At 38.8% G+C, this 15663-nt stretch overlaps 1 protein-coding gene across 1 annotated transcript in view; it reads right to left on the reverse strand.

Moving 5' to 3' along the window:
- Nucleotides 1–15663, reverse strand: part of nf2a (neurofibromin 2a (merlin)) — a 60463-nt gene that overhangs the window by 37474 nt on the left and 7326 nt on the right. The window contains exons 2-5 of the mRNA XM_036598490.1: nt 14853–14978; nt 13860–13982; nt 3933–4016; nt 394–462 (exon numbers count right to left, since the gene is read on the reverse strand). Of these exons, the coding sequence (XP_036454383.1) occupies nt 394–462; nt 3933–4016; nt 13860–13982; nt 14853–14978 (402 nt within the window). The remainder of the gene's footprint in view (nt 1–393; nt 463–3932; nt 4017–13859; nt 13983–14852; nt 14979–15663) is intronic.

The raw sequence follows: 15663 nt of genomic DNA on the forward strand, positions 1-15663 counted from the left end.
GATTTAAGGTGAAATATTATTCTTAGTGTTGCATTTGTACCCAGTTAAGTCAGCACAGTCCAGTCCGATATTAGCATTCAGTGAGCAGTGAAAGTCAACATGTAAGAGTCCATTTAAATTCTAAAAAGGGCAAACTTTAAATACTGCTGACTAAAAACTGTTTGGAGTTTTGAAACCTGGCATGCATTAAATAAGTTTGTGCTTGATTTTTTTTTTTAATGGAAATCAATTACATCACCAGGCTACAGGTGAGCTGTTATAGAACAACCCAGTAGCAAATGCAGATGCTATGGTGCTCGTAGCAATCACTGCATATTATGTTATACTTGAATAGCAGGACCATCAGAAGAAGATTAGGCATCAAAATCACAAGAGACAATAAATCTTACTCACCCTCTTTGGTAAAAGCTCCTCCTGGGCCAGAAAGCCTGGTTTGTGGATATTTGGGTCATAATCGCCATACTAAAGACAGAAGACAAGACACCAAAGCAGCAGTTAATCACAGGGATGTAAATAATAGATAACCAATTGCATAACATCTGCAATATCTGCATAATCATTTTCCTTCTTTTTTATGCTTTTTTCCTTCTCTTTCTGTCTCTCTCTCAATAGACACAATAGAATTACATTCTCGTTTTTCTTCTTTTTCTTCAACTAACAATTATATTTTCATGTAACGGAGGTCAGTATAATGACATTTAACACTAACATGATACATTATGTCATATTATGACATAATGCTTTTCTGAGGACATCATGGAAATCATCAGTACTTGAACAGTACTTTAACACTTATTTTAAACAATTTTAATGTGCTGCTTAGGCCTGGGCAATATCTAAAAATAATCAGCATAATTTTTGGCTAAAACAACATCAATTATATAGCCTGGGCCCCCACAAACCCAGCTTAGACCTACTTTCTATGCATTCTTTAGCTTAGCTTTAGCTGATTTAATGAAATGGAAAATCAGACATCACTATTTGCAAGACTGCAACTAGATTTTTGAGATCATTTCCCATCATGCACCCAGTGGAAAGATAAACAGTTTTCCTTCCACTCTGTAGTGGTACAGATGGGAAAATATGTTGGCTGAGCAAGTAAAGATCTGGGGCTCAGAAAAGTTCACTGTATACCGGTATATTCAGGCAGATCACCCAGAACTTTTTAAATTATCCCGTAAAATGTTACTTTTTAAATTTGACAAAGATTTACGGATCAACAAAACATGCAGCGATTCAGCATTGTTGATAGGGCGTTATGAACTACACCGTAAAAAACAAACTAAGGAACCACTGTAACAGGAAGCATCACTGTTACAGGCTCAGTGAACCTGACATATTAAAACAGACAGTTTACATTTTAAGTGAATATGATTATTGTTTTGAAGTTGAGCAGATTTGTTAAAAGATTCTCTTTTAAAGAGATTTCAGGCCCTCACACGTGCTCGCGCTCTCTCTCTCTCTCTCTCTCTCTCACATCACTATTTGCATGAGCCAAGACTTAAAACTTGTGATAATATTAAACATATTTTTGTCATAGCATCAAGACAAAAAAAGGACTAACCTAAGACCACCATCCTGACCACCACACACTAAATGATCAAGATGACGCGAGTGCGACCCATCTCTAGCAAGACTCTCATGATTTTTTTTTTTCCGACATTGGAAATTTGTCTGCGACAGTGAAAACGCTTGAAAAGTCGTTTGGTGTAAGGCCGGCATAACTCAACATCTAAAAAAAAGTTGTGACTGCCAACATATGTGTTTGCTAAATCCTCCTGGTTGGGGTTCACGGCTGTTTCTTTTCTTCAAAAGTTGCACACAAAAGCTATATGCTAATAGCGCCCCCTGCTGGAGGAACTTCAGACTGCTAAACATGAGCAGTTCCAAAGCCACATGTGTGTGCTTTACATATTTTAAAAAACAAGGCATTTGTCATTATTATAGCAGAGGCCCTCTGAAACTCAGCTATAAACGTCTGTAGTGGAAACTTTATTCAGTCACAAAGTCTTAACAAAACAGGCGACTACACTCAATCTCTAAAAGAGAGAGAGAAGATTGTGCTTGACGTAGAGTGGTCTGTCTAAATCGGCTCAGATTCAGTAGGCCTGTCAAGTCACACTCTTTCCAGAACAGCAGATCCTTTTGTGTGGTGCTGTCATCATCCTTGCCTTTGCACCTTCCAAAACTTTCAGAGTAAATCATTTCAAACACACTAATCATATATGGGAAAGAGCAACGGACAGTGACAACAGTGTTACTGGCACATTGGATTTGAATTGAAACAATGACTAGGAATGAAAAATGGACAACTGGCTGCTCAGCTGTTGCACAACTGACCTAACTACAACTGACCTAGATTGGAAAATGAAAAAATCCCATTCAATATTCAATCTAATGAAAAACTGTGGTGTACAACTCAGTTTTTGTCAAAACATGGAAAATTTTTAAAGTGAAAATAAGGACACTTGAACGGAGCATTTTACTGCTGCCCTATGTGCACAATTTCAGTTTATATGCAAAGTTTAGCATATTTAGCATATTGTTATACATATACACACACACACACACACACACACATACATATATATATATATATATATTTATATTTATTTTATTTTATTTTTTTTTTTTAACATAACGCTGCTGTATAAATAATAAACCTCTCCAAACCTCCAAAATGGTAACTTTACAGGAGAAGGAAAAAACATACTTTACTTTTAATGTAAGTCAACAGAACCAGACTTTTTTCCAAGTCACTTTGGGCTGCTTCTTTTGGTCCATTCATCATACAATATAAAGGACAACAGGCATTTTCAAATTATGTCAAAAACTGAAAAATGATAAAAATGGACATACAAGGTTTTGTTTATCAGCAGCGATAAATAACTAACATAAATAACAAATAAACAGTAATTGTGCATTAAAATGTGCAGAAATGTGTTCTCTGTAGAGGACGTGCTAACTTTTTTTTTTACATAGAAAATCAATAAAACGGAATTTGATCGGGGCGCTCAAACCTTTGCACAGTACTGTTTTTATTTCACATGCATAACTAAAAAAGAAAAAGAGAAAGCTTAAAGCTTAGCAAGAGAACACTTCTCAGTTCTCAGAAAAGAGATGTCTCTTTCCATTTTGTCCTCTGATAGTCTTCTCCTTATCTCCCTCCTCCTCCTCCTCCCCCTATTACTCAGCTCCTATCTGCTGTTTGCCCTCCACCTCTCCTCTGCTCTCTCCTTCCCCACCTGCTATCTCAGCCCTCTCTGCCATCCATCAGCCCACTACTACCTCGTCACTGGTGTGATTATGGGTGCAAGATGGACAGGGGCAGCCATGCTGTTTACACCTCTGTAAACAGGTAAACAGACAGACAGTGCCTGGCTGTCAAACCCCTGCACCTCCTCTAATAAATCAATAGCCACAAAGCTTTCTGCTGCTGGACCGAATCTAATTGTAAATTGATGGTCGGTCTAAAGTTACGCTGTAATGGTAGAGACCCCCCCCACCCCCCACCCCTGCCTAACAACTTCCTAGCTGTGTGAACTCCACAAATTGCTTAAACAAAAAGAAAAAAAAACTAGCAGCTTATAAACTGAGAGAGTGAGAGAGAGAGAGAGAGACGGAGAGAGAAAAAGCTGTAAATTGGCACAAGGTGACGCACTCGCAGTTAGTCAAGGCTTAGAGATAAAGCAACTGCTTCAGGAGGCCTTCAGTTGTCAATCAGACCGGCACCTGGTGAGTAAAACTCATTTGTGCCCACAGTGGACGCTGGAGAGGAGGAACGTGGACCTTGGAAAGACGTCAGGAGGCTAAGACAGAACTGGCATCTGTCAGAGAGAGTGAGAGCGAGAGCCAGAGAGAGTGAGTGAGAAAGAGAGAGCGAGAGAGAGGGATTTTTTTGAAGCAGACGCATGAGGCCAGTGTGCACAGACCTTAGCCTGGACGGCATATGAAGCCAGCAGCACCGAAGCCTCGGGAGGACAGTAGACCTCCTCTTCCAGAATCTTCTTCTTGACCTGCGGGAGTTCAGGAAACACAAGAAAGAGCAGTGAGTCATAATGAGAAAACCCTTTGCATAGCCACAGGAAAATGCTTTTACAACTTTGCTGGCAATGAAATTCATTTTATACACAAATTTGAGTACAGATTCCAGTTTTCCACGTTTTTATTTTATAGGAAAGAATCAAGAACCTGGTCAGTATTGCCAATTAATGAGTACAGCCAATTTTAATTAACAAGCAAAGTAAGTGTCAGCTACTTACACCTGCTGCTATTAACCAAAGATTGTTAACACAAAGTATTGCCAGAGGCATGAGTAAGTCTTTAGGCTTTAGTAGAGAAAATTTCCCACTGTTCTTGCTGAGATTACGTTGGTTTCTCTATCTGTAGCTGATTTTAGAGATCATCCACTATAATGATGGTGAAATGTTTGTTTTATTAGATGTGAGGCACCTCATGGACCTTCCTCACCTACTATTAGCACTCAAGTAGCTTTTCTGTGCACCACTGAAAGGGAAGAAACGGTCATTAAAACACACCAGCAGGATCTCATGAATATGCAAATGTATGTAGTCAAATTGTGTGTAGATATGAAGTAAGAGGCCCAAAACACACCCCACGCAAGTACACACATGCAGGGCTGGGCTTTGATTTTTTTCGCATAAAATAAAACAGAATCAAAACATTGTATTAAACCTAAAAACATGTGCTTAATATGACAACCTCCAGCTGGACGGACAACATCAAATTCATCCCATACTTTATTGAGCATGTTGGGTGTCACTGTACTGACGGCTCTTTCAAAGCTGTTGGGAGTGGTGGCACATAAACAGAATCCTTACCCCCACAAAAAAGTCACACGGCATGAGATCTGGCGATGCTGATGACCTTTTTCTTGGAACTGTTGGTACGAACGACGAATGCTCTGAGCTGTTAGAGGTTTGCTGCCATTTAACAGTCATACACTCTATGTGACTATGACCCCTTCTTTCAATTGGTATGTGATTGGTTCCTAGGCACCTCACGTTAAAAAAAAAAAACATTTGAAATGCTTAAATAAATATATTATTTATTATTTATTATTCTAGGATGTCCCTTCTTGTTTCAATAAGAACTGTTCCCATCAACGGAAGAAAATCTGAAAGAATTTTTTTTTTTTGTGGAAAATGGTAAAAAAGAAAAGTGGACAATATATAGATAAACCTACGTCAATACTGCTTTCTACCACCAGCCCTGCAGACCCGGCATAAACTGTGTTAAATGGCAGAGTTTTCCTCAAATTTTCCTCAATAAATGGAGTTGCAGTTACATTCTGGAACCTGTACAGACACCTGAATGTAAGTGCTGCGCCATTTAAGGCTGAATGTAATGCGCACAGCTGACCGAGTCAGGCTGCTTCTCAGGCGGTGCAGGAGAAATTGCAGCAATCGCTCTGGTGGCCATGTTAGGCTAAGGCTAACCTCCAAAGGCCTGCCATTCCTTTATGTTCACTGTCTCGAGAAAACAAAGTGGACTACTTCAGATGCAACAAACTCGACAGCGGGAGGTGATTCAGGGTCTGCTATATTTTCATTTTCATTTGAAAAGCGACTGAAATACCCATCAGCTAAAGCTAACACTACCATGGTTTGCATTGTTTGTACGTCAGGTTATCTATTATTTGTGGTATACCAGTATAATAGTTATGAAAAACTCCTGAGGAACTTCAACCGGTATAACACCTACTACTACTCTCAATCCAGTTTAATACTTGATTTTCAGGAAATACAAAAAAAGGATGTAGCTTCAGGGTAGTACACTGCAAAAAAAAAAAAGGTACCATGTCAAGTAAAATTATCTTAAATCTAGTCGATAAATCAAATATTTCTCCTGGTGGGATTGTTCTAAGCTTAATTTAAGATTATTCACCTCATTTTCAACACATTTTCTAGACAAAGTAATTTTACTAAGTTAAATTATCTCACAAGAAATTCGTTTGAAACCAGCAAAATTATCTGCCAATATAGTGATAATTTAACTTCATAAAATTACTTAAAACAAGCAAGAATGTCTAGAAATAAGCTAGATAATTTTATAATAAGTGCAAAAACATCTTAAAATGGGAAATATTAGATATATTGACTATATTTAAGATCATTTCACTTGAGAAGATACCATTTATTGCAGTGTAAGCTTAAGCCACATTAGGGAGGGGGTCGCCTGAGTGGCAATTCAGTCAATAACCCCTGATTATTTTCCAAATATTCCTGATTAGAGTCCAAATATCCACTACAGAAGAGAGAACTTTTCTCTCTCTGTATTCTTCCTCCTAGACATCATTTACAGCAAAAACTGAATATTTCAGCATATTTCTTGAGACAAGCCAGCGCCTCAGAGGTGAAAGAAGCACACTAGTTGCCGGAAGGCTGTTTATATGGATCCCAGCAGGGGTTTGGAGAGAAAGCAGGTAGACAGGGACAAGCCTTCTCAAAATTCTGATACAGAGAACAATGACAGTGCTCCAGAATAAACACTGTGCTTATTAAATCACATCAGTGTGCTCCATGTCCACAAATTAATGAATGAATGAATGAATGAACGGGCTCACGAACACTTCGCCAGTCACGTCTGTTAAGATATGACCTGCTACGAGAGCCCTGAGGGAAAAAAAAAAGCAGACAAGAAGCTACAGTCTATCAAACTAATGAAACTGCAGTACTTTCTCCACAGTGAGTGAACTGCTAGAAACCAAATCCTGGCCATGACTTTGTGCCAAATTACACCCAGTTTGGGAAACACCACAGCTTTGCCAAACGAGCAAGCTGTGGCTGAAAACAGAGGCACATGGGAAAGTGCTGGCCACCAGAACGTCATTTGTTATCAGCAGCAGAATCGCTGCGCCAGCCAAGGGGCTTATTTAAGTAATTAAGAAAGAAACTCTCACTAGTCAAAAGTACAGCAACAAAAGAAACGTTCATATTAAAGATTTAAAGCGATAATATAAAATTCACATATTTCTCTCCTTACCAGGAACGTAGTCGATCAGCCAACACATATTTGGTGCCCGAAGTTTGCTTCTTTAATTTTGCATCAGAGCTACGAGGCTAACGTACCCAACAAGAACAGGAAGCTTATGGCATCGTGCAATTAGCACTGCTCAATCTGCATATTTAATCATCACACACTTGAGCAAGTAATCTCAAATAGACTAAACAAAAAATAAAGAACTGTGGAAAAGTCAAGGATCACCATTTCCACTAAATGCAGGTCATTAAGTACAAGTTATTCATTTTTCAGTGCCATGAAAAACAGCAGAAAACATATATTTAACAGAAATTTACATACATACCTCAGCAACTAAATATAATATATATTTTTTTTTTTTCATTTGTCCAGCCTTTGTCTTCCATTAGTTTTTACGAAACATGTTCTCAATTTTTCAAAGAAATCTGTAGGGATATTTTTCCACACTTCCAGTTCAGTCTTAGATGCACAGGCCTTGTATTTTCTGCTTCTTTCTTGTGGATTTTTTCAGATCTGAAGCAAGAGTTTGTTTTTCACCTCTCTCTCTCAAAGATAAAAGCTTTTAGTACTGTTTGTCTGTTAGGAGCCCAATTTTCACTGTAACTTTTTTTTTTTAAACTCCTGTTTTCATTATTTTCCTTTGACTTTCTTCTTCATTACACAAGTGAATTATTTTATATCTAATTTCCTCACAAATGTTGACAAACAGTAATAACTTGCACTTAATTTTTGACTGGAAATTAACTGAATGGCGGGTGGTCTATGACTTTTGTACAGGACTGTACATTATGGCAAGTGAATTGTGAGCGAGCCTTAAATATAGTCTAAACATCTAATATTGTCAGCATAAATGTAAGAATATTATAAGATTAACTTATTTCTATACTGTTGTTTACTCGTTAAGTATTTTCTTCTAGTTAAAGTGTCTATTCTATCTGCAAATAATCTTGCCTATTTCAAGGAATAACGCAGAAAATTCTGTTTCCCAAAGAAATAATACCTGCAAGAATCAAAATTATTTGCTAAATGGATAAAAAATTAAGTTCTTGTGAAAAAAGTAGAAATTAAACGAAGTATGTTAATCAATCTTACAAAATTCTTACAACAATCTCAAAATGAAAAATGTTCGATAATTTGACAAGCTTTGAGACGATTTCACCAGCCAGCATATAAAGGGTTTCTGTTGGACATGCCGTACTATTATGTACAAAAATAGACAAAATTGCAGACAAATCTCAAGATTTTTCATTATTGAAAAATCTTCTATCAGCTGGTCAGTGTGCTTCTCTACATGTAAAACATGTTGGCTACCATGTGGTTTGGATAGCACGTATGCTAGCTAGCACACTAAGTTTTAGTAAGTTACAGATCAAAAGGTGGAACAGGAAAATTTACAGTGGGCCATAATAAATAATTATCACATCTCTTTAAAGGCATGTGATGCCCTAAATGTAACTAAAGCCCAGCAGCGAGTTTGCTGAACTTTACCCTCCTCAGCTATCATTGCAGACTGGCAGGGTCGCTTACAGAGCACTGCTAAAAGCCTGTTAATGAAGTAATGTTCTTCTTAATTTGAGGCTCCCATTTCATAGGGGAAGATTTCAACCACTACACTTTGTAACTTCGTTAGAGGGGGCAAGGTGACACCCGAAAACAAAAGATAGGTGTAAAAATAAGAAATGGGACTGGGCCTACATATGATTTTTATCCAAACCATCACTTTAAATGCCTCTAAATTGCTTAATTTGTAAATGTCACCATGCATCCCACATCCCTGGTATTCTTAAAACAGTCATTACAAAAAAGGAAGGGGGAGACCAAAATCAAGTAGCAAGCTTGAGCCTTGGTGGCTGCCCAAAAAGGCTCAAAGTCAATGGCAGGCTTTTCAATCTGCTTTACAAAACGAGCCAGCACGCTGAGAGCGGGACATGGGGAAGGGTGGCCGTTCCTGATAAGAGAGGATCCAGGAGAAGGGGTTTTTAAACTGAATCAGCACACGCATACGCAGAGCGGCTAAACGCCTGCCTGCAGATGAGCGCAAGGGCAGGGGTGAGAGAGAACATGCTCTCTATTGGAAAGCCTTCGCTCGAATTCATTAACATCCTTCTGGAATTCATTACCTTCTATTTCCGAACGCATTACCATTCTGAACCGGGCGGGTCAGACTCGACCCTCAAATTTAACGGTGCTGATAAGCCACTTAAACTTTCTTAAGACATGAATGTCTTGGAGTGCCGGGCTTTAGTGTGGGTGAAGGTCCTGGACTGGTACTTACACACACACACACACACACACACACACACACACACACACACACACACACACACACACACAATATGTGGCCAAAGAGCATAATATAACGTGTTTGAGCTCTACTGTTGTATTCTCTGGGCTTGTACAACTGCCAGTCACGCCAATAAGGCCCAACTGAACCGAATTCACTTGGGCCCTGAACTCAGCTTAACTGGACGCTTTTCTGGCCTTCCGTACGGTCTGTGTAGAGGGCCGTAATTGATTATTGACAAATGCTGTCTGATCGATAAGAAAGCCAGGACTAACAAATGCTTCCTCTCCAGAAGAAAGAGAAAAACAGCAAGAAAGAGAGAGTGTGTTACAGTGGGTGGCATTTCGCTGTGTTTAGAGACACACGCCCTATGTGCACAGCATCGATTCCTCATGGTTGATCATGCTGAGGTAGAAGAATGGAGAAGTGCACCGCGACTTTAGAAAGCTCTCACTAACTTACTATACAAAGAAAACTAATGCAAATCCTTCTTCTATGAACCTGTTTTTTTAATTTAACAGAAATGGGTTTTGTGCTTTTTGCCTGTTTGGTACATCTGACCTTTCCATCCATATTTTTTGTAGCAGCTACTGCAAGATTGGACAACCTTTACAGAACTAAATACAATATCAAATTCAATTTCAGCATTTAGTGCGCCCACCACCCTCTGCCTTTATTACACCTTCTGTTCTTTTCAGGAGACTTGCTTTCAGTTTTTTGGAAGAAATCTGAAGATATACCTCCAAAGTTCAGTCTTAGAAGTTGGTTGCATTTTCTGCTTCTCATGATCCAAGAAATCTCAAACACATTCATTGATGTTGAGGTCTGGACACTGGACAGTCCAACTCTGCTTCTTTGAGTCCTTCTCTGCTTGATTTGCTTTTTTTCCCCCTTTTTTATCTGTTTCTTTTTCTCAGTGAGGCTTCTTGACAACTACACATCCTTTCAGACCCGTAGCGATGAGTCGTCTTCTCACAGTGGAAGGATGGACAGAAACACCTGTGGATGTTTTCAGATCTGAAGCAGCTTGATTTTCTCCTCTCTCTCAAAGACGAAAGCTTTAAGTGCTGTTTTTCTGATGGGGACCGTTTTGGTGGTCTACTAGATCTTGCATGGTTGTTAGGAGTCCCATTTCTTCTACACACTTTTTAAATTCTAGTTTTAGATACTCCTTTAATTCTCCTTGCTTTCCTCTGACTTTCCTCTTCCTTATGCAAACAGTTTATCTTATATCTGAACTCCTCAGCATTATATAACTTCTACTTTATGGCTGCTTTGACTGGAAATAAAATAGCCAGAGGGTGGTCTCTGACTTTTGCACAGTAGTGTAGGTCAACCCATTTTGCAGACCAGAGGAATTTACACTCTCACAAATCTTTCACATATCAGTTTTAACCGCGTCCCCACAGAAGTGTTTGTAGCTTATAATTACCTGTGGGACCAGCTTTTGGAGCGACAGCATCCTAATGCATCTGAAATCCTGGGGGACTTGGTGACAAATAAGAAATACATCCTCTCCCTTCATCTCTAAAAATGTCTCTTGAAGGCGATGCTGCCCTTATCGGAGGTTATCAGAAGCTAAGAGGGCAGGCGAATTCAGGAGGAGAGATGGGGGACTTGCGCAGGTGTAAGAGGAAAGAGAAGAGCAGGAGCTGTCAGATTGTAAAGTTAGCCTGAAAGCCTCTCAAAAGCCTGAGAGATTTCAGCTTCTGAGAACAGACAAGAGAAAGATCTGCCAGTCCAGCCTCAGATTAAAAAGAAACCCGAGCTTCTCTGGCCTATACCCAGCCTACCTACCTTACCTCATCAACAGTTAGGCTTTCAGCACTACGGCGACAAAATAAATAAATAAATAAAATAAATAATGTAAAAAACGATTTTGCAAAACTGCTGCATGAGATAATCACTGAGATATAAACAAGTCATTTAGAGTGGTTTGAAATGAAATGGTTCATTGTAGAGAAACTTTCAGAATCGTTACAGTGATAGGAACCAGGAGTCACAATGTCTACAATGTAAAAATAACCGTTTTATTTACTGCCCAAAACCACCAGTGAACTTTCACGTCTTCTGAGTTTTTACATGTACATGGTTAGAAATAAAGGTTCTGTGCAAATTTTTCGTTCATCAAGGTACAAACAATGTAAATGTTCCCTCAAAGGAGGTTTTAAGGTCCAACTGTGTGCAGTTTTTCCTAGTGGAAAAGTACATATTTGTACTTTTTCATAACCTTATTTTAAAAAACAGAACAATAAAATAAAGGCCTGGAGACGAGACGGGGTGCGTGGAGTCAGTACAGCTTAGAAAATATGATTTCAGTGGATTATGGTACAGTTATGTTCCCTGACTAAAGGTACTGAGACGTACCCTTGAGGGTACCACTCCAGTGACAAGAGGGGTCCTGCCTCAGTGACAGTTTAGTACCTTTTTTCTGAGCGTGTAATATTGATGATGGTAAAATAGTGATAAATCTGAAGAAAAATACATTACGAGCCATTCTGACTCATAACACCCTGCAAGCATCTCTCCTCCCTGAATGGATTTAAAAAAATACGTTTTAAGCCAAAAGCTTCTCTTATAACTACTGTGAAACAATGTGTCAGGCATCAGGCAACATATCAATATGTATTTTTTGTGTAATAACGTTCTTGTGTAAGAAAAGTTTCTTTAGAATGGAGCATTCCTCATTTTAATGACTGAATTATACTGAAAAAAAGGGTGCAACAACTGGATATACCATATAAAGTGCAGTGTAAATCAGAACTGTGTTTAGAAGCTACTCGGGATGTTTACTTCTGCACTGGAGGAGCACAGATGTGAGTGGCCATTCCATAGAGCAACAAGCAGCTTTTCCGAAAATCCATTAAGGATGTGGACAAAAATCTGAGTGCACATGCACATCCATTAGGAGAGCAACACTTGAACACAAACAGTAGGTTATGGAAAGAAAAAAAAAAACTTTCATGATTACACGTATGATTTTGTTACAAGAGTAAAATATATGTTTACTACAAATACATTTCACACCATTAATGACATTCACAGTGCGCACTTTAACCCTTGTGTGGTGTTCAGGTCTGTGGGACCCATTTTCAATGTTTACCAAAAAGAAAAAATGATGTGATTTATTATTACTTCAACCTCAGATTTTTTGGCCTTTCCTAATTATCTGTGAAGAACATATAAAATAACACATTTTCAATGACTTCACACTTTTCACCCCCTACACATTTATATTACACACGTGGTGTTGGGGTGAACACGCGGGGAATAAAAGAGTGCTGTGTCCTTCACTCTGTTCTCCTCCTCCTGGCCTGCTGTTAGTGTGTGTGTGTCTCTGTGTGTGTATGTGTGTGTGTGTGTGTGTGTGTGTGTGTGTGTGTGTGTGTGTGTGTGTGTGAGTGTGTGTGTGTGTGTGAGTGAGGGTGGACAACATGAACAGGCTGCTGACTGGCTACAGCTGCTAAAGGAGAACCCTACGCTGACCACTTGTGATATTTGAAACATCTGATATTTTTGCATAAACTGTCATGGCTGTATTGATTTAAAAAACAATAATGCGGTGGGTCCACCAGACCACTGAGTAACAAACACATCAACACCACACAAGGGTTAAGAGCCAACAGTAAGGACTGAACCGGTAACCTGTTTTCAGAACTGCACCAAGTTATGCACAGCGCCTGTAAACATGCACATAACCTCCCTGGAATTACATTACGTGAGCACTTCGGCAGATGTCTGTAACAACAAAAGCTAGCTAGTGTCATGTTACACTTTTTTTTGTCATGTGAGATGAAAGGTAAGCCGAAACTGATACTGTTCTAGTATGCGGAGAGAAACAAAGGTAGTTGGACCATCCAGACACTAAATATGCGAAGGGTGACATCAGGAATTGAGAATGGGGGAGTGAAGTGAAGTTTACACATAGAAACTTGCAGTGTCTCAAACAGGGGTAGGTGATACAGAAAAACACAATATCATGATACTTGAAGACACTTTCACAATACAGATACGTATCACCATGTTTAGTTTTTCTGAGGCTTGATAAGTCTCATAAAAGGCCCAATAGAGCCACATTAAAAAAGTGAAAAAGTTAAAAAAGTTTTGATTTTTATTCAACGTTTCCTATGCTGCTCTAAATTCAGTTAAACAGTATTACCATTTTTCTTCTGCTTTTAATTTTTCTTCATAATTTGGCCACAGCAGCTGTCTATTACATTGTGTGAAGATTTCATGATGAGTGAACCAACAAAAATACTCAAAAATTGCTTTACTGACATTAAAATTAAAGAACATTTTTGCAAAAGTAATTTATCACGATAACGATAAAATATCATCATATTGCCCACCTCCGGTCTCAAATAGCTGTTCAAGGAGAACTACACCAACATAATGAACTCACAGTTAATTTAATCTGTCATTGTCTTTGGTGAATCTGTGGTTGCTCTGTTGCTCTCACCAGAGTGGTTTAGCAGCTGTTTTTGATGGTTTAGTAGAAGTGTAGTAGTCATAGGGATGGTGTAGTGGTTGTACTGATAGTGTAGCAGTCGCAGTGATGCAGGTTGCTGCTCACCTGCAGGAAGAACAGATGCTGGGTGATGTCCTGGACCAGCTCCTCCTCTGCGTTTTCAGGGTAAAACTTTGCCAGGAAATTCAAAACAATGGGCTCCTCTTTAGGAACGTCCTGGTCCAAAACCTTCCAGAGAAATACAAGATCAAATATAGATACAAATATACAACAAGGAAACCGCTGGAGGAGGAAAATAAAACAAAGAAACCATCAAGTGTAAGGTATGGCATGTTTTATAGCAAATTCTCTCTCTCACATAAAGTTATTACACGAAAAGGTTAAGAATACATTGCCTGATGCCTGAGGCATTGATTTACAATAGTTTTAAGATAAGATTTTGACCTTAAACCATTTTTAATGCCATTCCTTGCAGAGAGGCACATGCATTATTGTCCCTGACAAAACCTTTAGGTTTACCACTATTTTACCTTTATTTACAATCCATATAAAAAAACTCACAAGACAGAATTAGGTTCAAAATGTCTGTATTTTTGTTATAGTCATTATTAACCCTGATTCTTGTCACCACCATGGTAAAGTATGGAAGTCCAGAGAGGCCATGATAATTTAGTAGTTATAATTTTCTTGATTGTTATCTCGAAATCACAAGATAACTAAGTCATGGTCTCAACGTAACAACTAGACTGTCTCGTTATCACAAGATACAAGTTGTTTTCTTGAGATCATGACTTGATTGTGCTGTGATCTCAAGAAAACAATCCACAAAATTACAGCCACAGCTCACGGCCTATTCAGACTATCCGTAGTAAGAAATCCACACTGGTTATTTTCTCTTATAATGCACCATTTAAAATCAGATCCCTCTGAATGACTTTGTTTACTTCTCAATGACTGAATTATGCAGAAATTTTGAAAAATTGGACCTTTTTTTTTTTTAGACTATTAAGGCCATCAGAACCGTAACAGTCCGGGCTAGACAAAATAGAGATTATTTAAACATGGCAATTGTTATTATTATCTTAATGCTTTATTTACCTTCTTGTCCATCTTGAGCCATGCCACGGTATCTTTGACGTTGTACTGAAGGCCGAAAAACCACGTTTCTCTGAGTCCCAGGGTTCTGCACACCAGCTCAAACAAGTCCTTCCCTTTCCATTTCACCTGAAAGGAAAAAAGAACACATATTTAACTGTAAATCCTACAAATGCTGCATATACAACTTGAGGAATCGAGAAAAAAAAATAAATAAAAATAAAAAAAAAAAAATCACTGTTTGGCTAGCGCTATGCAACAACAGATGGGTCTCTTCTGTAAGTCTATCATATGCTTATACAAATCTAGGCTGCTTTCTCAGCACTAAGCCTGAGTCTACATGGGAGTTTGATACAGGCTCAAATTCAGTTTGTTGGCAAGAGGAGCAGATCAGTCTGCACAGAAGCACCACAACACACACCTCGAGGGGACCAACAGAACTCAATTACATTTGCTAACCAGTTGTATTTTAACTATGGACAAGAAACCCAAGGCCATATGGCTGAGGAAGCAAATCAGTTGGTAATTCCTTGGTGGAATGGTTTTATCTGAGGCCCAAGAACAAATCAACAGCAGAAAAGCTCTCCTCGCTATCAAGCAGCGCCTTCATTAAGCTGCTAGCGTTCAACCTGACTTGGCGAGTTTTAGCTGAAATGCAGTTTCAAGTTGTCGGATTGCCAAAAGCTGTCCTTCAAAAAGGGCAAAGCTAAGAAAACAGCAACCTAGACATGAAATTGATACAAATCAGGGACTAATACTTGTACAGAAAATAAATAAAGTGAGCTGGAGAGGCACCACTGAATGATAATAAGCC

The sequence above is a fragment of the Colossoma macropomum genome, unplaced genomic scaffold, assembly GCF_904425465.1.
Source record: "Colossoma macropomum unplaced genomic scaffold, Colossoma_macropomum, whole genome shotgun sequence".
Taxonomy (NCBI): domain Eukaryota; kingdom Metazoa; phylum Chordata; class Actinopteri; order Characiformes; family Serrasalmidae; genus Colossoma; species Colossoma macropomum.